Source organism: Neolamprologus multifasciatus, chromosome 3 (genome assembly GCF_963576455.1).
Source record: "Neolamprologus multifasciatus chromosome 3, fNeoMul1.2, whole genome shotgun sequence".
Taxonomy (NCBI): Eukaryota; Metazoa; Chordata; class Actinopteri; order Cichliformes; family Cichlidae; genus Neolamprologus; species Neolamprologus multifasciatus.
The window spans coordinates 25,628,502-25,654,750 of record NC_140441.1 but is presented as its reverse complement, the minus strand read 5'-3'; the positions used below and the strand labels follow the sequence as shown (position 1 = coordinate 25,654,750).

At 39.6% G+C, this 26,249-nt stretch overlaps 1 protein-coding gene across 1 annotated transcript; it reads right to left on the bottom strand.

The window, feature by feature from the left end:
* kcnj10a (potassium inwardly rectifying channel subfamily J member 10a) lies at positions 1–26,249 on the bottom strand. The gene is made up of 6 exons (XM_085153704.1): positions 25,669–26,249; positions 15,314–15,703; positions 10,497–10,708; positions 9,207–9,338; positions 8,677–8,854; positions 1–3,254 (listed from the first exon to the last, which is right to left on the bottom strand). The coding sequence occupies exons 2-6, from the start codon at positions 15,693–15,695 to the stop codon at positions 2,845–2,847; spliced, it is 1,314 nt and encodes a 437-aa protein (XP_085009830.1). The 5' UTR covers positions 15,696–15,703; positions 25,669–26,249; the 3' UTR covers positions 1–2,844.

Below are 26,249 nucleotides of genomic sequence, written 5' to 3'. Positions count from 1 at the left end.
AAAATAAAAAAAATAGTCGTTACCACAAGAAAACGACCTTTGTTATCCCAGGCTAACTTGTTATCATGACATAACAGCATTAAAAGATTATTTTAAAAGCACAGCGACTCAAGACTTCTGTGGGACTACACAAAGCATACTGTACAGAATATTTAAAACAGTTCACATTTAACATCCGCATTCAACATCCGCACACAGAAAGTATTATCACACTCACTCGATAACAGTTTGAAGGTGTAAAAAAACTCACTCGCACTCAAAACTCCACATGGTTTAAATCATATTAATACAGTGCATTAAGTATTAGAGTTAGTTCAGTTACTCTGTCTGTATAAAATGCCACTTTTTGTTTAAGTTAAAATGCTTTTAGTAACATTACTAAACATATATGTATTCCAACGAACACAATGAGACGTCTGGATAAAAGAGCTCATTTTTCACGTAGTGATGTTGGTACTGCCCTTTAAAATCCCTCATTAAAAATACTATAGTTCCAGTTCTCGTTACCTGTTGCAGGTATTTATTTATTTTTACAAAAAAGCAAAACCAGTACTGTGAATCAACACATCCAACCTTCAGCTTCACTGCAAAACAACTCTCAAGCCAGAATTGCCTCAGCATTTTTCTTCTTAGATAAAATGTTTTTAAAAATCCTAAATAATCCTTAACTTCGATGATTTTATTACAGATTGATTTTTTTATCTGCTGCCCTGAGGACTGTGCTACAAAGTAAGATTTCATCTTATCAAGGTTAATCTTGGGTTTTCTGTATGATGTAGGTGGTTCATTTCTTACATTAAAATCCAGTGTTTTTAGTTTTCTCAATAACGCAGTAATTTAATGCATTACTGTAATCCAATAATTGCATTACAGTTAACATTTGTTGTATGTATATTTATGTTGTTGCTTTCATTGCAAAAGTAAGGGAGGTGGATCCAAAGAAAAAACATGGAACAAAGGTTTTGTCTTCTTCTTGCACACATGTGATACAATCAGCTGATTTCAGTTTGTGTGCTGGAGGAAGAAAGCGGTGGAGCAGTCTACAGCTTTTCAGTAGTAGAAATATGGAAATTACTTTTACTGCAAAAAATAAAAAAGTGATGGTAAAGTGCAAACAGCTTCTGGGAAAGAAACGGCTGCATTATGTTACTAACACAACTTCAGCTCTTTACAACCATCTGCACAGGCAGCATGCTAACACTAAGCTAGCCAAGAGCCAGAGTGATGATAAAGCAGAGTGAAGCCGACCCCAGCCCAGCAGCCAGACCCTGAACTTTAACAGGTAACAAACTGCTGAGAAGTCAGACTGAAGCCTCTGTTTCTACCTGTTCATGTTTCTAAAGTAGAATCACTGTGGCGATGGCTTCGAAGTCTCTTTGTGCTGGTTTACATCTTTCATCTGCTTTGTTTTCAGAAGTAAAAACAAAATAAATGATCGTGTGTGTGTGTGTCCTCATTGGGATATTGATTTGTGTTGGTGTGTGGGACTGTAGACTCAGGTTTATATTCTTAAATGGTAATTATGGGACACTGCTTTTTAGGTCATTTCATAGAGTAACAATAAAGTAATCTCAGCAGTATAATGAATAACTTTCAACCTGATATCACACCAAAGCTTTGCCAGCAAATTTATTATCTCCCTCTGCTGGTAATGCAACCTTTGCATGCATGTCCATTTACTGCTTTGGAGAGGTAAAGCATGAAATTGACACTTTGACCAGCGTGTCTATCGCACGCTTTACTGTGATATTGGGTTTGGCAATTAAGTAATGTACTGAATTACTTTTAAGAAAAGTAATGAGTAATGCATGACTTCTTTTTAGTGTCTGGTGCTGCAAACCTAATTCGCTGACCAATCAGAAAATAGCGTCACCATTCCTGGAAGATTCCGCAGACAGTAGGAGGGTCTAAAGTTTTTTTTTTATACTGTCTAAAGTCTCTTTTTTCCCCTGATGAGCATCATTCTCCTGTGTCTTAATGACAGAGCTTTTAATATTGATAAGTCTTTTAATTCACACAGTTGGCCTTTTCTGTTGGCATTCTTTCCTGGATTCAAATAGGCTAAACTTTATTAATATATCATCTCTTCTTTTCCAGTCTTACTGACCAAAGCACTCACCTGCATTCATACATACATACATGCATTTTAATATTAAACCACTGTTCAGGACCCTCCCACCCCCAACACACACACACACACACACACACACACACACACACACACACACACACACACACACACACACACACACACACACACTGACACTGCTGATTTCTCTGCAGCAGCTGTGTTACATTCAGCCTGTATTATTGTTGCCTTTCAAATGGACATGTAGGAGAAACCCTGGGTTAATTTAGCAAATTGATAACCAGCTTCATGTGACCACTTGACTGCCATTATTAGGGTAAGTGAATGTAGACAATGGAAAGATGCTCAGGGTATACTGAACTTGCTTTGAAGTTCATGGCTCATCTCGTTCAATTTTCTCTAAAAAATACGGTGTAGACACTAATTTGTTGACGACTTTAGAAAATCCTTTCCAAAATCTTTAGCATGCTGTCAATTTGTATAAGTCAGGTTTGTAACTTGATATTCTAACTCTGAAAGGCTGTAAACATCTTCTTTGTTTGTTCTGGTATACAGCCTTGTGGTTAAAGAGTGTGTCTGGTTTTCATGCGCAGTCTTAACACCCAGGTGTTCAGTTTCCTGCCACGTACTTTAGAATAACTCATGCACTGGCAGTTTAGGCTTCTTCATGAGAATGCGGTCGCTTCTTCTTTGTTCCTATCTTTGCCTGATCTCGGTTTCACATCAACTTTCAGAACCTCTTCTTTCACTCCCTTTCACACATTACTAATTCGAACACTCAGTGGGCTGCTGTCCCGAATACGCCCTCTCTGGCGGCCCTTCTCCTCCCCCCTGTAGCTCTCCTCCAGTCTCATCTTTTCCAAATCCGTTCCGTCTTCCTTGCCCTTACGTTGACGGGACCCCTGCGACTGCACGTCTGATGGCAGGCCCTGCTTGAAAAGGGGTGGAGTTTTGTTTTTTGCCACTTTGTCAAAAAAGGCAAAATCAGCCACGTATTTTCCTGACGGGGACAGGGAGACGACAGGGGGGAACTCGTAGCCCCAGAGGATCTCGTCGGGAAGGTAGGATGTTCGAACCTGGCATGTGGCGGAGGTTGGCTCGACCGTGGCACTCATGATCACCAACAGCTCAAAGTCAGCCAGTTCTGGGTCTGTCCAGCCACCACCTAGAACCAAAAGAGTATCGAGGTGACTGGTTTCTGATGCTTTTTAGCCCTTTAATAAAAAAAAAATACAATTTGATACAGAAACACATAATTCTTCTGTTAATGCATAAAAGTTTTTATATGATGCAGCACTGATTACAAATCACATAAGTATGAAAGGAAGAGGCAGGAGAGAAAACAATTGTTGAGATATAAGTGTGAAAAGTGGTCTAGACCAGTTTCTCTCACATGTCAAAGTGGGTAAAAAGGTTTGCTTGAATGATTTGCATTTACATGTAGGTTGGATATTATTGCTGTTGCATATTGAGTTATGTGTTTGTCTATGAAAACAGGTAAAAAAAAAAAAAAACCTTTTCATTTCCAGAGTTATTGTTATCTTCATGTAGCCACACAAAGCGTAGTGCAAACCCGCCTTATATATTAAAAAATAAAAAATATTCTGGCTTTTCTTACAAAGCTGCCTCCATCATGAAGCAACAGGCCTTCCTCCATATGAGGAAATGTAAACTACAACAAAACCCACTGTAGAATCTTGTGAGTTGGTGTGAAAAGCAGAAACACTAAACACTATCCACTGTTAACGTCAGAGCACAGTTTATTTAAACTCATGTCCACAGACATGCAGTCTTGGGCCCTGGAAGTGGAAAAAACTCCACTCATCTACGCCCAGCAAAGTACAATACATTTGTAACCTAAGCACAAACACTGCAGATTGTGTCTTATATACTTGAACTTGCTAACACACAATACAAACGCCTTCTGTTGAGAGTGCTTGAAGAAATTAACACTCATTCGGAAACGCCTTTAGCACTACTTAGAACAAAGGGCAAAGCTGCAGCCTCTTGTGGTGGAAAATGAGTGTTACAAACACACACACACACACCCACACACACACACACACACACACACACACACAAACATGCACAGAACTGCTTCACAGACTTAAATATACATAACTTAAAGAAAAAAATATCAGCAAAAACTTTTAGCACATTTTCACAAACACTGACTGTTCACTGAAAACTCACCACTTATGACTTTCCATTGTCAAAAGCACTCAACACAGTCACTCACACACACAAATAATTAAATAACTCATTTCTGAAATGTCAGTAAGCCTGCAGAGCAAGCGCTGCTGCATAGTCACAGACAGGTGGAACGTACTTTAGAAGCACACACAAAATATACTTTATACTCATCATCGGTGCACGACCTCAGCACCCAAACAAGCAAACACCTGCATCAACAGGCCTCACTCAGAATACAGACTCACTCATCTGTGTAAACATGTCTTCCCCTCAAAAAGACCCATAATCACTCCCACCATGGCAAAAACACCACATTTCGCAACCACTGATACACACGGCGACACAAATGTTGCTCTGGGATTCTCTCTGTTGGCCTATTTACAGGCGGAGCAAAGGCCTCATCTGCATGTAGTGATCTTCGAAGTGCGCCTCTAGAGATCTGCACTGTTTGCATTTCAGCTGAGAGGCCTGCTTACCACAAGATATGCATTTTTGTTTCTGAGTACAGTTCCCTCTCAGTAATTTTATGTATTATTGTGAGGTAAGATATTTAAGAAAGTGTACGAATTGTTGAGATCCTTGTGCATCATTTTTCTTGTTTGTTTGTTTTGTTTTCTATATTGATGAATAGGCTGAGTAAAAAAATACTTTGTTAGTTTGATAGAAGACGGAAAAATAAAATTTAAAGTCCTTCTGACTTTTAGATGCATAGTTAAATTATCAATGCTGCAGTTGTGTCAGTGAGGTGGACTGGGAACACAGTCGAGAGGATGGCAGTCACATTGTGCAACTACTTCATTATTTACCTGGGAACTCAAGACTATGAAGCACCTGTACCTCTGCATAGCACTGATGACGAGAGCTGTGGAGAAGGAGAACGATGTAGTGCTACATTTCTGAAGCCCTCACTGCTAGCTTTTAGCTAGCGTCTCACTGTGAGCAAAACCAAGAAGCTTCTTCCGATTAAAAGATGGAGGCGGGGCTACCAATATCAACTCGATATGCAATGATATTTAGGCATTTAGTGGTAAATTTGCTGTAGGCTGCATACATCTAAACCTGGGATGTCAAACTAATTGTACATCGAGGGCCACATACAACACACACTGATCGTAAGTGGGCCACTCCACTTTCTGTCAGTGTGAAAATGTTTAACTATACATTTAATCTCTAAAATATATTCATGTAAGATTAAAAAGGGAAATTTCAAAAGCACATCTTGTTTTTTATTTACATGATAAATATGTAAAATTATTTAAAAAAAAAAACTTTCTGGTAGTTCATAGTATAAAACAAAGCTTTTGTCTTTTTTTTTCTTCTGAAATTTAATAGTAGAAAAACTGAAACGTTTTGTTATTTAAATGTTCATCTATTACTTAACTGCTTCAGTGTAGAGTGAGTGACTGTGGGGACGTCTTTATCAGCATGAAAGGTGTTAAATTTATTCTTTTGAAAATACAGTTTATAGTATAAAACTTTATGCCCCCATGACAATTTCTAAAACTGACAGTCTAAGGAGTTACTTTTCTCATTATGTAATGCTGTAATATAACAGATTACTTTTTTTTTAGTAGCTGTAATTTTGTGGTGTAACCAGTTTCTTATAAAAGTCTTTCGCAGCTGACGAGCACTTTAAAGTTTCACAATCCCCAAGATTATTGTAAGCAAAGACTTTCACTACACGATTCAGTGCAAGCCTTTTGGTTTTTAGTTTCTGTGCATGGAGTTTTCAGTGATGACGTGGTTAAGGTGTGCTTCTCTGTCTCAGCAGTTGGAGAGCCAGAGTATTCTGCCCTGCTGCTCCAACTGTGGAGACAGTTTTTTTGCACTGGAAGCCAAATTCCCATAGATCCCATAAGGAGGCATTCACTGCTGAACTTCCATAAGTGTAGTGCTGTGTTCTGTGTCCCTGAAGTCTGCATGAGAGGTATTCATGCATGCATTCACAATCATTAAAAGCAGTTGTATACTTTCTGTACGTCAGTGTATAAAGGGTTAACAACTGAAAAACAGATCAGTGACATGAAATATGACAGTTTTTCCATTACTAAGAAAAACTCAAAACAAGTTAAAAATTGAACTGAAAGATAAAATGTTTTCGGGGTGTTTTATTACTCATGCAGGAGGTTACATCAGTGTGTAGATAATATGACACACAACGATACAGATCTGGAGTCTTTAAGATGGATTTAGTGCTTGTACTGCTGTAGGCTTCGTGGTCATGAAAGCTTGCTTCAATAAGTTTTTCTTGCAAATGCAAATTATTGTTTAGTTTAGAGGAAGTGAAAATGAAACATAATTACAGCAGAAATATTTTAGAAACTTGTTAAAAGCTTGTTTAAAATTAAACCTTATGGAGCATATACAAATAACAAACTGAGTCCGCATTTCCAATACCCACATTTGAGCCGGCACACTTCTGAAAAGTCAGGAAATTAGTCGAGCACAATATTCAACAACTAGAACCAATTTTTCTGTTCAGGAATGGAAGTAAATAACTTTAACTGGGTTTCTTAATCAAAAATAGTGATGTGCTTTACTATCCTTTCTGCTTTTTTGTAGAACAGTCAATTTGAAAATTCATACATAACAGTAATAATTTTAGCATTAAAAATATGATTTTAATTAAAGAGATTTCACCAACAGGTGGATTAACCATTATAGAAACAAAAACAACTAATAATATTAATATTTGTTTACATATATATGTATATATGTATGTATGTATATATAGTATATATATAGAGAGAGAGAGTCATTTTTAGTACGATTCCATCAGGCCTGAGTTCCTGTAAATGGATCTGTGCAGGCTTCGTGTCAGCACTCCAGACTGTACAGTATTGTGCTCTAATGAGGGGTGTCTCTGGCAGTCTCTCTCACACACATTCCAGCCAGAGAAATCTTCTCTCATAGAGCCAAACAAGCCCAACACTGGACACCAAGAGGCAGCCAAGCACGCAGCACATGACCGTAAATACCAACACACCTACATGCACATACATACTCAATGTGCATACAGTAAAACTTCTGTCAATGATATACATTTCATACAAAGCAAATGTACATAAAGAACCCATTTCATACAATATAATATCTTTATTTTTTGTCATTAAGTGGTTGTAAGTGGAAATAACACAGCGGCTGTCACGTTCTAAGACTTGTCAACACTTGATGTTAATATTGAGAGAATCATTTTAGACAACAGGATTAACAGATGTGTGTTTTGAATTGAAAATATTCCGATGCGTATTTCAGTTTCCTTTCTCCATGAACTGAAAGAAACAAATTTCTTAATGCAGAAGACTCAGATGCTTCTGATTGTCTGCTAATGCCCATATAAAATATATTTTCTGTAAATTAAAGGTTTGTTTCATGCATTTAGACATAAATTTTGGCAAGCAAAGGCCATCTGCAAAAAAAATTACAAAATAAATAAAAATCTGTGTTTACCCAGTACGATCACCTTTCTCTGTGTTCTGCTGCACATCCACATCTTTTGCATGGTACTCATATTTTTTTCTGTTTACATGTAACATGTTACAGTTCATCAGAATTGCACTGCACTATTCAACATACTATACATTTCATAAAGTACAGCATCAAGCAGATAAGCTTTTATTAGACCCTAATAAAAGACGTGTCCACCATATAAAAAGCCTCAGGATCTGAAAAATGGTGCCAGTGGGAAAAAGCCCTAAACCTGCATTCTTACAAAAGTCCAGCTGCATAGAAGTCTTTGGAAAATAAAGCAACTGCTGACTTTACTTATTTATTTATTGCTGTGTTCATTGTTCTGCTGAATTTATTTATTTGTTGTCAATCTCTAGTTTAAAATCGTCTGAATACAACAGTGATGTCAATTTTGTAAATTATGATCCCATGTAGAGTGAAACTATTAGCTGAAACAGAGTATTTCTTAAGCGATGACTATCTGTGATTTACCCAGGAGTTCCCCAGTAGCCGATCGGATCAGCTCCATGCTTGGTTAATTTTCAGTTTTAACAAAAGACACATGGAAAAGCGGGGTTTTTCAACTTAATCATTTAAATAAGTAATAAGTTTTTGTTACAGTTTTTTTTTCACTAACCAAGAAAAGTACCTTCGGCTTATTGTCACACTGAATAATAAAAGTGTCTTTCTAAGTAAGCCATGGCTTTGTGAGCTACGGTGATGACTAAGAGCCAAACTGAGGCTTTAAAACAGTCAACCATAAACTAATTGATGAGGTCACGGTGCCCACATTCATTAGTATTTACAGTACATGGATCCCTATTTAATGTACAGTGGTCATATGATGTGTAAAGGAATCATAGCTGTAAACTGACAAACGACAATTATCTGTTGACTTATTCATCACATCCTTCCACATCATTCTGACTCGAGCTGGGATTTACCTTTTGCTGCCCAGGCTCTGAGGGGGCTGTTGTCATCAATGATGTGGTAGAAAGTGAGAGGGATGATGAGGAAGGGGCTTTCACTGGACGTGTCCACCTGGAAAGGCACATTTCTCTGGTCCAGCCGCACCGTCTCCCCCTCCTTTGTCAGGGACGTCTGAAGCAACTTCCCCGTCACCTGGGAGCCAAGATGCAGTGAGTAAATGTAGCCATGAGGTTGGAGAAGGCATCCTGTAACCAGAAGGCCCCAGGTTTAATACCTGCACTGGCCATCATCTCCATGTCCTTGAGCAAGGCACTGATGCGTATCATTCGCTTTATTTGTCACCAGCAAGCTTTTCCTCAGCAAAGCAAATATTCAGATAACAGGAAAACGTTTTATAGACATGAAGCGACTCATAATGAAAAACACACTTTCCAGGAGCTAAACATAAATAGTAACTCCAAACAGTTACAGGAAGAAGGCTTTCATATATTACAAAAGGATATTTTAAGCAGCAATAATCAGTTTGTAGGTGCTGCTGCATTACCTGGCAACCTAACAGCAGGCTTTTACGCATGTTGGCCACTCGAATCATGAGGCATGGCCGTCCCTCGTGATTCGACACGACAGCGTGTTGGCTGAACTTCACCGTCTCTCCTCTCTTTTTGGGACGAGCAACCTGGAAGGCGAGAAAAGCAAAGTCGAAGCTGTTTACCATTTATCAGGCGTCTTATTTCAGTTTTTGAAACAAAATAACCCAGACATGTTGAAAAAGAAGACACTGAAGGAGGAAATTTCAAGATCATGTTGACAAGACAGACTGTTGAATTTATAGACCACAAGCAGGAGGAAGCAGCTGCGAGAAACCTCATTATGATAGATATAAGTGCTGATATACTGTAATACCAACACGCAGCGTGACATTTCTTGATAAGGATACTGATTGCTGTAATGATACTGTGAAGAAAACATATGAGGGCAAAAGATACGTGTAGCAACCCCCTCAGCTGACGGGAAAATGTGTCAAAAGATACTTAAAAGGAACAGTGATAACAATGCAACCCACATGTTTTAAAAATACATGTTTAAGATGCTGAACAAAGAATCCAACATTGAAGGCAGACAGCAAGAAGAAATGGTTTAAGTAAGCTACTTTGTATTTACAGTGGTCCCTCGCTATAACACAGTTCACCTTTTGCGGCCTCACTGTTTCAGGGATTTTTTTTTGGTGCAATTTTGCATGCTTTTTTTATTTTATTAAAAAAAAAAAATAAAATAAAATTGCATCCTGATTGGCTGTAGACCAGCCAATCATGACTGGTCTCATGCCGTATCTCCTGTACAGTACAGAATGCGTTCAGCATTCTGAAGTGCTGCACTGTACGTTTGTAAGTTTTCTCCCCAACAAACACAACAATGTCAACCAAACGTTTGGCACCGTCAAAGGCAAACCAAACCTTTGGTTTCATTCTATAATACTGGATTTATTTTTCTACGAAGGTTTGAACTTTGAGAATGTTTAAACAAGAGAGAAAAGCGTGAAAATGCTCATGCCTATCTGAAAAAAGTGTATAAAGTGTGTAGTGAGGGGTTTTACAGCCTGAAAACATCTATAATAATTGTAAGAAATAAAGTTGGCTACTTTGCAGATTTCACCTATCGGGGGTTATTTTTAGAACGTAACTGCTGTGATAAACGAGGGACCACTGTATGCACATACATAATCCTATGTACACGAAAGGACAAGATGCAGTTATTTTGACTTAATTTGTTCTCTCACAACTTTTCTGATGATCAAATTTGGCGTTTCTAAAATGTCTTCTAAACTTAAAACTACCTTTGCGAGGAAAGTGCCGGTGATGAAGATCTCCATCACCATCGTGACGACCAGCTGGAAGATGAGAAGGACAATTGCTACAGGACACTCCTCTGTGATGCACCTGAAGCCGTAGCCAATCGTGGTTTGGGATTCCAGAGAGAAGAGGAAGGCCCCTGTCAGGGTCTTCACCTCCATTACACACGGCGTGTGGTTGGAGGGGGGGTCAAACTCTGTGAGAATGTAGGCAGAAAGGAAGATCTGCAAATCACTTACAGGATAACTACATTGTTCCTTTTCTCAGCCTTCACTGTCCTGCCTTACTCATTTACAGAAAGGTGTGAGCGTACTGCAAAGGCAGTAATGTAAAGGATTATAACATTTTAAAAACTATAAAATGTAACAATTCACAAAATATAGAATATCTGAAGTGATTTGTCCAATAGAAAAACGATGTTCTGCTGAGTGCTGTACTTTGAAATGTACTACTTATCTAAATACTGATGCAGTTTCTGTTGTTGTTGTTTTTGTGATTCAAGAGATTCAAGATTCTTTATTTGTCACATGCATGGTTATACTGGTATAACACGCAGTGAAATGTGACCTGATACACTCCTCAACTGTGCAAAGAAAAAGAGAGAGACAGAACTTTATATACAGTGAATATACAAAGAGGACGTGTGGTTCTCGTTACAACACAAAATAAACAGAAAATGGCTTGAAACACATGCGAAAGAGACCAAATGTTGGCTTGGTCTTCAAACTTGTTTCAAGCTGTTGGGTTCTTACCATAACAAGCGACAGGTAAAGGATACAGTGACATCCCTGCAAACCTGCACCAGAAACTGAAGAGAACCCTCAAACAAAATATGTGGGAATGCCCTAATAAGATCTGTTTGATTAACACTCTTAATTACTTTTTTCAGCTCATGTCAGTTAAACACTTCATTATAGTATAATATTGACCATGTGTGAAATCTTAGTTTAGGTTTTACTGCTATGTGGTCAAAAGCCTGAGTATTAAACTGCAAATTGCAATGTTGGCTACAGATGCAAAGTTTTCTCTCATTTCATTACAATCCACCCGATAGTCACTGATCTATTACACTTAAAATTAAAAATGTCAACATCATGGTGGCACGGGAGAAAAATTAAAGGGATTACCAGATGTTTATTTCATGGAAATCTATTGAATAGTAACTAACTAAGGCCTCGGGGCTAGAGACCTCTTAGCAATGATCTGACAACCACTCACGAGGGAAAAATGTGTCTTGTCATTCAGTTGCAAGTGGTTGCTAGAGGTTGCTGGCTAACGCTGAGTGGGCAAAGCTCATTCTTTCCTTGTCATTCCTTCGGTCAGTGGCAGATTGACACAGTAACTCACAGTTTGCATGAAAGGTCCACACATGTCTGCAGACACTAATCAGTCTACTCTCTGTGCAGCATTGAAATGTAAAAACTGTGAGACACAAACTAGAAAGGGTGAACACTTATCTTCAGAGTACAAGATGTGCTTTACTGCTGCAATCATCACATTTCAAATAGCACAGCTTTAACTCTGCGGGTGAACCGTTTCCGTTTCTGGTTTGTGTTGCACTTTTCACAGTTTCACTACCAGTGTTACCAGCAACTTGCACAAGTTTGCAGCCACGCAAACTTGAACCTGCGTGACTGACGCAGTCACGCAGGTTCTGAGTGCAGCACTGTCAGCAACCTCTAAAAATAACTCATCAAAATACGCAATTTAGTGACGGGGGTTGCTGGGTTGATCAGTTTCTGATTGGTTTCTATGATTAGTTTCTATGCTTGCATGAATGTGGCTTTAGCAACTGATTGGACAGCTACCAGCCTCTAAAAACCTTTGGTTTCCCTTGGAACTGGTGGCATCAACATAGTTGGTAACCAGTCTCTAGGTCTGTGTGACTAAGACTTTAATGAAATTGCCAACTACTACTGCAACACTACTGCTGATAAAATGTTGTATATGAAAACATGCAGTGGTTAAATAATTATTTGATCACCCACTGAATTTGTAAATTTGTTCACTTTCAAAGAAATGAAAAGTCTCTCATTTTATAGTGGATGCATTTTATAGGAGAGAGACAGAAAATCAACCAAAAATCTAGAGAAAAACACCAAAATTACCTAAAAGTTAAGAATTGATTTGCATGCAATTGAATGAAATAAGTACTGGATCCCAATCGAAACGTGACTTGGTAAACGTACTTGGTGGGGAATCCCTTGTTGGCGAGTAGAGCACTAAGACATTTCTTGTAGTTGGTTACAAGGTTTGCACAAATCTCAGGGGTTTTTTGCCCATTTCTATTCAGAGAAACTCTCTAAATCCTTTAGTGTATCTCAGCTGCCGCTTGGCTTCAGCTCCCTCCACGGATTTCTATAGGATTGATATGGGCTCAAATTGTGGTCATAAATATTTGTAGTTGTAAATCAGTTTTGTATGTGAACAGATGGGTTTGACTGTCCTTGAAGGATAAATGCACTTTCACGTCTCTTATCGCCACACCATGAAGGAAAACATCTGTGTGTGTCCAAGTCAACTTTTTCTCGCAGGTTGACGTTCTTACACAGGAACCAGCAGAGCGTTTTCAAATGCACTGTTGACCTCGGAGGAAAAGCAGTGTTGTGGAAATGACACACTCTTCACTAGTCGGGACAGTTACAAAGCTTTCCTCATTATGAATGAGCGATACTTTTTTATTAAACATTTGAAAATGATTCAACACAAACTCTCGTAGAGGAGATAAAGTCAGAGAGATACATGTTTTGAAACGACAAGGATCAGGTGCATCTAGTACACCTAGAGTGGCCGCTAAAAAATGATATACAAGCTGAGCTCAGCACTCAGCGCAACAAATTCTGGATCCATGCCGTGTCCAAGGTGAAACGACCTTCATGCTGCATAGTGTGACTCATTGCAGTTGTCCCGGTTCAACACTGATTTTATGTTAAAGTAATACTACTTTACTACTTAAAGTAATACAACACATCCACCCTGACACTGCTGTTGATCATCTATGTGCAATATCTCAGTCTTTCCATGTTATGTGCAATATTTTTGGCTCATGTGCAATTATTTTGGTCCCAGTCTGTTTCAATGTTTCCTACACATACAACATGTATATAGTTCCACTCACATATGTATACATATACACTGTTTTTTTATTTTATTCTATTTATTTAATTATTTATTTATTTTCCACCTTCATTGTATATTGGTTTCTCTTCTTCTTACTTTAGCACCTTTGTGGTTCAGCTACCCAATTTTGCAGTGCAAGAAACTGCACAATGACAATAAAAAGCTCTAAGTCTAAGTCTAAAGTAATAATGGTATTTCTGACCACTGGTATACCACAACTGTATCCTTTCAACAGCTACCAAAAGTTAAAGGACCTAGGTTGTATGAGCCTCATGGAATATTTATACAAAGATCCTCCAGCTTCAAACTGTATTACCCTTCAAGGACCTGCAGCTTAGTAAAGCATCGCTCCGACAGCCAAACCCATCTGTTCTCTGATTGGATAGTTCAATTTGTGATTGACATGACATTGACCAATCAGCTGAAAGGAAGAAAAATAGGGTCAAAATTTGTACTTGTAACTTGAAACTTGAGTGCAGAGTTTCACACGTATTTTTTTTGCTGTGTGCACACACAATTTTTTTTACACACACACAAATTCTTTTTACACATTCAAATCCTGATTTACAAGTACAAAATATTTATGACCACAGTTCGAGCCCATAGATTGAGGTCTGGAGACTGTCTAAGCCACTCCATGACTTTAATGTGCGTCTTCTTTAGCCAGTCTCTTATTGTGTTGGCAGTCTGCTTGTCATTGTTGTGCTAGAAGACAACTCGCCAACTCATCTTCAGTGTTCTGACTGAGGAAAGGAAGTGAAGTAGGTACTCTAGGAAAAGTATAATGTCAATACACCTCCGTGCTTGACATCGGTGGTGGTGTTGTTTTCGCTTCCTCAATACACGGCATGTCACAGTAACTCAAGTTGCTGTGAAACTGATGCCAAAGAGCTCGATTTTGGTTTCATCTGACCACAGAACTTTCTCCCAAGCCTGAATCCTTTAGATTTTTCCTTGAACCTTGAACAGAGGAACGTCACTGCAAGATTGCTATCTATTACAGCATTGTGTATTACCAATCGTGTCTTTAATGACTAGACATGCCAGCTTGCTTGGCATTCCAGACCAAGGGCAATTGATGGTCATTGCTTCCATTTCTAAGTAATGAAACCAACAACTATCACCTTCTCACCGGGTTTCTTGCTGATGGTCTTGTAGCCCACTCCAGCCTCACGCAAGTCTACAGTCTTATCTCGGATGTGCTTTGACTGTTTAGTGTTCCCCATGGTGATGGAGAGACAGGAATCAGAGAAATTTGTTTTGTGGACAGGTGTGCTTTATATACATAAGGAGTTGGATCAGGGATATATTTGATTGGTTGATTCATTGATTGAAACCTGTGTGCCACATCGGCACACTGGCAGTCTTTGTGAGGCAGAATTTTACGTGGCTTGTAGTGAATCAAATACTTATTTCACACATCGATATGTAATCAGTTTCTAACTTTTATGTACTGTGATCTTCTGTCTCCGTCCATTAAAATGAAACTTATTATTTTCCCCATTGAGGCACTTTCCCTTTACGACATGAGTTATTCAGTATGACAGTTTGCTTTTTTTTGAATTAATGATTTTGAATTTTGTGTCATTTAAAGGCCAATTAAAATCTTTTCTGCTTTTACTTTGTAGTTTTCTTTCCCCTCTCGTTTGACTCTCCACTGTCGACCCTTCTTCATGCTTACCTAGTAGGTCTCCATGCACCATGGCCACCAGATACCAAAGTACTCCAAACACGAACCAGGTCCCCGCAAAGGTAGCCGAGAAGAGGAACAACTTGTAGCGCCATTGCATGTCCAGGAAAGTCGTCCAGAGGTCACGGAGGTACAGCGCCCCTCTTCCACTTACATGCTCAATGCGTACATTGCTCCGCCCATCTTTAGAAAGGACACGCCGCCGCCTTCGCAGAGCACTTGGACCTCCAGATGCAGCTCCTCCCACTCCTGCATGACCGCCAGTTCCATCTGTTGGGGTCAGCAGGGGCTTGGTGATGTCAGTCTGCGTCTGAGAATGGCAAACTTTCTGAGGGGAGGTGCCTTCAGAGGAAGGCGGTGTGGCTGAGGTCATGACCAAAGCTACATGGTATTGGAGAAAGAAAGAGGACACAGCAAGAGGTAAGGACACAAGGAAAGTTGTGCAAAAGAAGTATGAATGAAAAGAAAGGAAAGGATAGTAAGGAAAAGAGGGGAATTGGTTGGATGGGCAGTAAAATAAAATGAACAGCGGGTGTTTTAAAATGAAAGAGTGAAGGACGTAAGGAAAAGAGAATTCGGTAAGCAATAAGAAAGATGACAGAGTGGAACATTTAGGAGGAGAGGAGAAGAAGAAGAGAGGCATTAAAGGCACATTTTCAGCTGGACAGTTGCTAGCTGTCCACAGCGGTCCATTTAAGACCCCTTTATTCTTTCATTGAAGGCACAGCTGCCCTTTCACATTAAAAGCATGAAAGCACAGGCTCTTTCACATGTTGGTTGCACAAGACAGCTGCTGAATACACCAGTGACCTTTTTTTATACAAAAGAAAAAGAGGTCTTTAAACTTGAGCCACGGATGTGAACACCCTGTTCAGTTTTTCTAAAAGCAGTTTTCACTCCTTCTTAATGTGTTTTTACTTTAAGACTGACATTAGTTGTGAAGCATTTGCAGCACATGACAAACTACCCTCTTGCACATGTACTTTGTAAATAACACTATGGTTTGAAGAGTAAAGCCAACACAGAAGGCCCAAAAACTGCAGTGTCTTGAATATTTTTACTGAAATATTAGTAGCAAAACTGTTAATGCTGCGGTCACCAGTTAGGATTTACCTCCACTGCTCTGAATGACTACCGCCCCTCCCCCCAACCCCGTTTGCAGTGTTGGTGCTTTTTAGAGTAATTTTCAATCCAAAACTCTGATGAGTAATATGGGTTGCTGTGTGGTTGATTTTACTTTCCGACTTTCCAAGAAGTTTAATCTACAGTTTTACTAAAACTAGTCTAGTATGCTATTGGTGAAGATCACTGTAAAGATAAAGCTGAGGTTTCAAAACTGGAGTTTCTGTTGGTTGGTGTTACAGTGGCTAAATCTTTTTTAAATAGCCAGCTGTTATCAGTGCTACTAGTATTAGTGGCTAATTAGGTGACAGGGATCTAGCGAGGGATGTGCAGAGCGCAGTAGCGTTTTTTGATATGGGCGACATGGGCGGTTGCCCAGGGCGGCATTGTGGTGGGGGCGGCATCACGAGCATCAGCAAAAAAAAAAGTTGCTCCTACTCATGCTGCCCCGACATCAGGCCAGCGCATTTTGGGGATGGTATAGGCACAGATCGGTTTTCTATCTGCTTAAGGTGTAGGTCTATTAGGTCATGTTGTGGTGATCCTCGTGTTGGGGGATGGGTGTTCATACTGGAGTGCAAAATTAAAACCAATGGAAGATGGACAAGAAAAGTTCAAAGCCTTCAGGTGCTCAGTTTAGAAAAAAGAGAAAAGAAGAGGAGGAGAAACGAGCAAAAGATGCAGGTAAGCAGATGTGTCATTGGATAATGGCAGGTCATCCTGAAACAATCAGAATCAGAATACTTTATTAATCCCTAAGGAAATTATGTGGGTTACAGTTGCTCCAAGAAGAAATGGTAAAAATAGTAACAGTAACAAACTAAACTCCAAACAATACATTATGTTACAGATTTTACACATTTAAGAAATAGCACTATTATATACAGATCACTCAATTATAAATATCAAGGATTAACAGAGGTGATTATAAATAAATATCAAGAAAAAGTGCTAGAGGGAGTGTTCGCCCAGGACGCCAAACAGGCTAGGACCGCCACTGGCAGAGTGTGTAGTAGAAGCTGCTCTGGTATTAGCGAAAAGTAGAGGTTTGCATGTAAGTTAATGCTGCTTTAGCAGCTGATGAGCTTACTTGCTAGTCAGAGATGTTTTAATGTCTACCATAGAAAAATAAAAAGTAAACATAAGAAATAACTACAGTATGTCAGTGGACAAAGTTACATGAGTTTGGAAGACTCTGATGGGCTTGTAAGTAAATCCAACACCTTCTGCGGATGAACTGGAAAGCCAGCTGGAGGTCAGGTCTTTCTGATACTGCTGTGGAGGACTGACAACAAATCCCTGCAGCCAGGCTCCAAAATGCGATAAAAAGACTCACTCATCATAGCAGCATATTAACACCTATGGCTTAATATCCAAAGCTACGACTTCCTCATTGAACTAGAGAGTTTGTCACGTGCATGTGCGTGACTGGCAATACCCTGTGACGGTACAATAAGTGATGGTTTAAGTGGTTCTCATAGTGTCAATGGTATATTAACTAAAAGGCCTGCCACCCCACCTCTGGCTGCCATGGACACTTATTGTCACTTTATTGATTCCCTCCTGTGCTCTCAACAACCTCACCCTCATCTGGGCTGCACTCTCTCTTTCTACACATCCTTCTTTTTCCTTTCTTCCCTCTTCTTGCACTCACTGTTTACTAAACAGCCCTTTTGTCTCAAACTGCCTCTGCTTTCCGGAGCAAATATAACAAAACCATAAACAAAAACAACACAAACAAAGGCCTAAGGATCGAGGCAATCTGATACACACTGTCCTTTCCTGTCCTTCCTGACCCCTGTCTCCCCTCTCTCCATGCTCAGCTCACACTGAGTGAATGAATAGAGATCTGTGTTGAAGTCTGCACTGCTATGAATACTAAGATGTGGAGGGGAGCAAGAGGGGAGAAAGGCATGGTCTGGGGCGGGCACATGTGATTGGCCTTGTCCATTTCCAGCTGAACTCTGAACCCTACAGAAAGCCTGCCTACACATACAGTAAATGCACACTTGTGCTTTGGATATATATTGAGCAGTTAGCGTTAGTAACACAACCCCAGCTGTTGTTCAAAGGAATGTGTGGTTTGCAAAAACAACACAGTCCAAAAAAACATGCATCACCTAAAACTAATTTAAAGGATAAGGCCTGCTTTATTCCGTATATTCAATTTTACTGTCATGAAATACCACAAAAATACTAGAATTTAGCAAGAAACTAGTCCCTGTCTTAGCAAGCCTGCTCGTTTTAACTGAGGACACTGTTTTAGCTGTTAAGTAAAAGGTTATTTTATTAACTTGGGGAAAAGACAACAAAGGGGCAACACAATATTGGCATATAGTAACCTTACGCAGACACAGAACAGCATTATTGTTTCTTTTTTATCATGTTTAAGTTCACGTGGTAACTATAAGTCCAACATTCTGTCTTATTTTAGCTCATTTTACACTCCAACAGCTCAAAAGAGAAATATTTCTACTGTGCTCTCAAGTTATATTTGTCTGCCATTTATAATAAACAAATAAAGCAAATAACACATGAAATATGGGTAATTTAGTTATAATAAAGAATCAGGATCTGTTTTTTAGGCTATTTTAAAACAGCCACGGGGCGATCGTGGCTCAAGAGTTGGTAGTTTGTCTTGTAATCAGAAGGTTGCCGGTTCGAGCCCCTTTTCCAACAGTCTCGGTTGTCGTGTCCTTGGGGAGGACACTTCACCCGTTGCCTACTGGTGGCGGTCAGAAGGCCCGGTGGCGCCAGTGTCCGGCAGCCTCACCTCTGTCAGTGCGCCCCAGGGTGGCTGTGGCTACAATGTAGCTTGCCATCACCAGTGTGTGAATGTGTGGATGACTGAATGTAGTGTAAAGCGCTTTGGGGTCCATAGGGACTAAGTAAAGCGCTATACAAAATACAGGCCATTTTTTTTACATTGTAGCATGATGTATTTATATTGAAAACAGAATAGTGCCCAGTTTTGTAAATAATAAAATTCCTTTTAAATCTGCACTATTATATTTTTTTACAATCCCCATTCAAAACATAATGATAATTAGTGAATTGTATAACATGTGGATAAAGACAAAAAGGCAACTATTTGTAAATCATTTAAGATCTACACTTTACTGAAAATAGTAAAAGACAGCATCAGAAAGTGAACCCAGGGACTTTTCCAATAGAGGATCATTTTACAAGCTCAGCTCTGAAAATGTTGAGATGCTGTGTAAAATCAAAATAACAACCCCACATTGTATTCACGATACAACACCGAAAACATATCCATTTTAAAAATTACCATTTTAAGAAAAAAAAAGAAGGATATTTTGAGTATTATGGCAGCAACAAGTCTTAAAAAAGTTAGGATAGAGGAAGGGACGTGTTTACAACTGTGTCACATCCATTCTTCTTTCAACAGTCACACTTTGGTGAGAGGAATGTTTTGCCGCTCTGATATAAGATTCTCCCTGTTCAGCAGTCCTGGGTCTTTCCAACCGTTTTCAGTTGGTGAAAAGACATACTGTTGTGCAGTTTGATTTGGTTTACAATGTTTTTGCTATCATATACAAGGCTTTTGTTTAAATAGATCTCATCTGGATGGAAGCGTGTGTCACTTTAAAACCTGCTATACCTTTCAGTATGATGGTGCCTATACAGACATGCAAGTTCCAAATAGATACTAGTACACTGCCATACCAAACAATGCAGCACACAGAGTGCTGGTGATATGCTGGATCGTCACTCTTTAGTATGGAGAATGTTGTCAATGATTTCCAAAAATAAATTTTAAATTTTAGTTTATCTGACTGCAGAAGAGTTTTCTACTTTGCCTCAGTCCATTTTTAAGATGGCACAGTGAACCGTGTTCACAGTCAGTGGTTTCTGGAAGTGTTTCTGAGTCCATGCAGGGATTTCCATCGCAGAATCATTTGTTTTTAATGCAACATCCTGTATTAATTTCTGGCATCTGTCATTAAATTGAATCTTTTGACAATAATATGTACTGTAGTTGATTTGGTATTCATAAAATTGTAGTCTAGGGAACATTATTCTGAATTTGTTCTACAATGTGTAGATGCAGTTTTTGCAGATTGGTGAACCTCTGCCCATTTTTCACTTCTGAGAAACTCTGACTCTCCAAGATGCTCTTTTCACACCCACTCGTTTTGCAGACCTGTTGCCAGCCCAGTGTGAATAAACTAGGGGAATCATTGAATTCTGTTCTTATTTACATTTTACACAGCATCCGAATCTTTTCACAATCACGTTTGTAAAATATTATTTCAAAGTTGTGCACTGTAGAAAACCCCGTGGTAGTGCATTTTTCTTCTGTGGATGAATTCGTAATGTCAAGCATTGCTTTTACTTTGACTTTATAATTGCTGGACAACAGTTGAGATTTATTACAAAGATCTCCTCATGAGCGTTATTGATAAGAAAAACTTTAAATTTCAACAACACTTGGTCTGCAAGTATAGTCTTAGACATAAAGACATTTATTGTTTGCTATTTTTAAGCATCCATAGATTGGCACTTCTCTATAAACAAATAATAAATAAAGACATACTAAAGCAAACTGTAATAAAAACCAAAATGTCTGTTTACAATTTCATTTTCATCAAATGTCTCTTTAGAGGGTAGGAATACCAATGTTAGCTGAGCTAAAGCAAATATCCCTCCTGCTGACAGTAAGACTGATGGATTCCCACACTTTCAACATGACTTATTGGATGACCACTCAAGGTTAGGATCTCTTCCTCTGTGTCCTGCCCTTCAGCCCTCTCCTTCCCTCTGTCCTGTGTGCACAAGAATCCTTTGTTTTTGCGGAGATGAAAGGGACAAAAGCCACCATTGAAAAATACGACTGAGTGAGTGAACGAGAGAGCAAGTTAGACGGGGGGAAAGGAGAGGAGAACTGAGCACTGAAGTGTGTGTGTGTTGTGTGTCTTTGCGAATGTGTTTGATGGTGTGCGAGTATGCAGTGTTTGACACTGTGAGGGGGCCGAGATGGGGCGGGGTAAGAGAGAGAATAATTAGTTTTGAGGGGAGGATGGAGAGAAAGTTGGACATCTGATGACAAAAAGAGTGAAAGAGGAAGAGCGAGAGAGAGAGATGGATGGTGAGGGGAAAAGAGGAAGGAATACGATGGAGGGAAGGTGGAGGAAGCAGACCGCTGACAAAAGAGCGTCATTAGTATTCCAGAGGCGAGAGTAATCCCTTCTACTCAGGGCCTCCATCCAGAGTCCACAATCATAAAGAACCCACAGCAGCCAGTACGCTGCACTGAAAAGAGTCTATACAGCACAGCTTGAATGGCTGCGACCACTGGCCACACCACAGCGGCCTGTGCACTGGACTGAAAGGACAATCTAAGCATCAACAATGTGCCAAGAGGGCATCTGCTCAGGCCAAACAAGACAAACTTTCTGGACCTCACACTACCATGCAAATGAGCTGCTGTTGTCTCATGGCTGAAGTTCAGACACTAAAACAGACTCGAGCTGTTCTTTCGATGTGAAAGCTTTATTTAAACTATTGCAAAAGGCATATTTATAAAATATGAATCTATTTATAGGGTTTGGGAATAATTAGTGGGAACCATGACTTGGTAGCACACATTAGTAAAGTTACAGTGTGTAACATATTTCACTGCTATATGTCAGTAGATTGCAGTCAACTGAAGTCTCCCAATTCAAGTACATAATTCTAGCTATGGTTGCAGCTATGGGACGAAAATGTTTTATTCAGCCAAGAGAGACAAAACTAGCATTAAATTGGGGCATGATTGAAATACCGCTTGCACCGTATTCCACCCCAGAGTTTTTCCCTAACTGTGGAAGGCTGTCGGGCCACTGTTGACCTCAGCTGTCAATGCCAGGTGAGAAGCATCTGCCATTATTTACCTGTGAAGGGAGTTCAGTATGGGTTGATTAGTCAGTGAAACTCACTTCTGACCAATAACAGATGCTCTCATAGCTGGACTGGCCATCGAGCATGGGTTTTGGGGTTTTTCGGGGTTTCGTTTTTTTCCCGTAACGGTATGAACAATGAAAGGTGGTGGATTGGCCAGATGCTGGGAGATGTGTAAAAATAACTCAATTGTTTGGTGGTGGCTATTGCGGAGCTTCCACAGATTCAGTAACATTAGCAAGTGGTGGAGGCGAGCAGATGCAACATGCTGGCAGGTGGATGACGGAAAGGCAGGAGGAGCAGAGACCCGAGGTGGTGAACTGAACTTCAGGTAAGAAGTTATGACCTGCAGTCTATCTGGGTCAGATATAAACCAAGTTTAGGTGGAGTTTATTTTCGTTATGCTGACTTTTTACAGTCAGTTACAATAACCCGTACTGCGTACTAGCTAGCATGACGGAGTTAATATACAGCTGGGCGGGTGCTATGATGTTACTGATAGTGAACTTCTTTTATCTTATTTTATTTATAAGGTTAGTTATTAGAGTTGCCAACCGTCCTGTAAAAAATGGAAGCATCTGGTATTCAGAGAAAATATTCCGCGTTTCGTGTTTAGGTGAAAAGGAACAGTTTGTCCCGGACTTCAGCTACAATTTAAAAGACACAAAGCTGGAGTTATTCTGTATCTTTGCTGCACAGCTGCCTCTTCTTCTCTCATTCTCCCCCCTCCCTCTCCTGTTTCTACTTCAATCATGAAACTGATCAATGATCAGCTGATCGGCTTTTCTCTCTTGTTTGTTTGTCGCCCACTTCGCGCCAGAAAGAGGAAACCAGCGGATGTCGCGCTAAACAACAGCAGCATCATGTCTCACCTCTAGTCTCAGGCTCAGTCTAGTCAGGTTTTCACCATGTGTTGTAGATAGTTCAGGAGGTTAACTCGACCAATCAGTCTACTTTTGGGTTACTGTTTAGAATACCAGAATAGGGAGGATGGTGTAGGTTTAAGTTTTTTAGACTGATACATATATACCAACAAGACAGTGTACATCACTGTGACAACAGCGTTTGTTTTCATTCAAAGGATTTATGGTTTTTCCTATAATACCTGGTGGGCCGGTCTCTAGTCAAAATGCCTGGGCTGATTTTTTGTCCCAGTCCAGCCCTGGATGCTAAGATGAGTTGCTGAGTATGTGCTGAACTGTCTGTAATTTTTACTGTTTTGTTTCCGCTGTTAGCTGCTGTTAGCCTTTATTAGCTGCCGTTTGCCGGCGTTAGCTATCTTTGAAGTGAATGTTACATTGTTGGACACGGATGCTTAGCAAATAAATTCTCGTATGATTTGATAATGTAATCAAACACTTTATCAGAGGCAAAGTATGATTTTAAGGACACTTGAGCCTAGCTTTTACTAACATAGCATTAGCTTATAACCTGCTGTTGGTGTTTAGCTGGCTTATTGGCAGCTGTCTGGAGACAGGAGGGTTGAATGTGTGATAATTATTATTTGTGACAATAAATAATTATTTGTGTCTTAGAGCCCTGACAGGTCAGGAGATCATGCTTGTGGTGAGGTGGAAGAGGGTGACATTTTATCAAGATGCTGGTGGTGTTGTCGCTTTCCTTCACGTTTTATTTCTTTGCCGAAGGGGATTCTTTCTCTGATGATAATCCATAGATATGATCCTTAATGTCATAAGTCTGAAGGTGCAGACATGAATAGACGTCCCTTCACGGCTCATAAACACCTTCAACTCATCTTCTCCTCTGCCTTTGGAGTTCTACATATCCTTTCTCCCTATTAACTAACCTAAAAAATTACAGACTATATCTATAAATGTATAATTTGCAACCAATTGCTTAATGTTTAATATCTGACATGCAGTTTGTCTGCAAGTAAATAATATTATTATTCAGAATGTACTAAAGCTTGTGCATCTGAAGCTGCTTGAGTTCATTCAGTGCATGCACCTCCAGCAGTACATTTCCCCATTAAATGCAACTCCCTATGAAATGTCATAATAAACTATAGACATCATTTTCTGCTATTTTAACTTGAACTTACATAATGTTAAGATTGTTTGTATTTCTACACCTATAATATGTGATGTACATTTATTCACATTTTAAAAACAGGAAGTAAACAGTGTCTACAGTGACCAGACGTATTTCTCAAAATAGCATCAGACTGTACCAGACTACATCTAAATCCAACATGAAACAATTCACTTTCACTTCCGTCTCCAAGAGTCAGTGACTGGAGAGTTACGACGCTGGCCCATATTAAACAATGGCGAGTGGCTGTTGGCCACAGGGAAATTACTCAGGAGTGACTTTTACCATCTTCTTCTAAGTCAGCAGTAGCCAAAGCCACTATAAATCTGTTACAAATCTGAATGGCTACGGCTGCTTCTGGGGATTTCTCAATGAGAAGAAGTGATTCATTTTGACCAGATATTTCCAGCCAAGATTTTCTGTAGAGTAGTGAAACACAACCACACCTGTTGTTTCCTCTGTGGTTTGTAGAGCTCTTTGTTAGTAATGTATGTCTGTGGTACAGTGCCAACAATCTTCAACTTCCGATACATCCAGCTCTAAAATTAAGTATTCGATGACTAAGTCAGGCTTGTTTTTTGGAAACTTTTATAACTTCACAGCTACATGAACTCTGTGTCACAGTGCACAGATTTAGAAGTGGAAACTCGTCCATTGCTACACACCACTCATACCCCTCCACACTGTAAACACAACACAGCCACTGCAACAAGACTGAGCACCAGTTTCCCTCAAGCCTATAGAAAAAAGTTCAAAGACTAAACTGCAGGATTTCTCATGTTTATAATATAGCAAGAAAAAGATTTAACATATTTCAGCTACATTAACCACAAATATCAAAACAATACAAACCTTAACCTTATAATCATGTCTTGGTGAGTGGAAACAGCTACAGAATATACATTTTAGAATAATTTTTCAGATTGTTTATGCGCTTCCTTTAAGAATATTTGCATTTCTTACCTTTCCCCTTGACTTGTTCACTTTGCCCACAGCTTGGAAATTTTAAAAATGTACTTAATTTCACTTTCCACCAAACATGTGGGAAGAGGTGAAAGTTATCTGCCTTCCAAAACAGGTGTGAAATTTCAGGGTGATGAACAAATAGCACTTGTTGACACGTTTCGCATGTTTCACCTCATCTCATTGTTTTCCTAGTTTTCTTTCACAGTCCTCCTACGTTGCTGACATCCTATATTTCTAAAAAAAAAAAAAAAAAAAAAAATACATAAAAAAAAGATTAAAAGAAAGTGAAAGAAAGAAAAACTCACTGAGAAAAACATGAAAGCCGTCAGAGGAGAGGAGAGGCCTGGATGAGGAGTCCCAGCGGTCAGTCAGTGTACCGCAGCAGCACGCTGGCACTGGCAGTACCGGTTCCGGCTCACTGTTGCTGGATCATTATGTAATCGGATGAGCACAGTCTGCTTCTCCTTGCATGTGAAGCCTTCTGTGTCCCCACAGGGACAAGTTAAAGAAGCTTGCGCTGTCCACTCCTCCAGGGTCCACCCAGCATGCCTCTCTATATAAACCCAAAACTATTCAGACGGACGCTGCTTCGCAACATTTTTAATTCATTAATTCAACTCCCCTCCCAGCTTCTCCTCCTACCCTCCCTCTCAGTGTCTCTCCCTGACTGTACGCTATAAATGGGCCTCTTTGTTGCAAGGCCTCCTCCGCTGTTTCAGCCTTTGTCAACTTTCTCATGTAAATGTTCGATGGTCATAAGATACAAGCCTGGAAGTTGTCGCACTGAAACAGAGGTATTTACAAATCAAAGGCAAGAAAAGAAAAAATGAAAACCTTGGCTTCTTGCAGTTTTGCGTTGGCCAGTGTGCGGTGAATGGGTAATGTC

Coding starts and splice junctions, on each gene's coding strand:
- kcnj10a (XM_085153704.1), bottom strand. CDS start 15,695: ATGACCTCAGCCACACCGCCTTCCTCTGAAGGCACCTCCCCTCAGAAA. Junction 8,855..9,206: donor GCCTGCTGTTAGGTTGCCAG/GTAATGCAGCAG, acceptor CTTGGCTCCCAG/GTGACGGGGAAGTTGCTTCA. Junction 3,255..8,676: donor CAGAGCCTGGGCAGCAAAAG/GTAAATCCCAGC, acceptor TTTTGGTTCTAG/GTGGTGGCTGGACAGACCCA.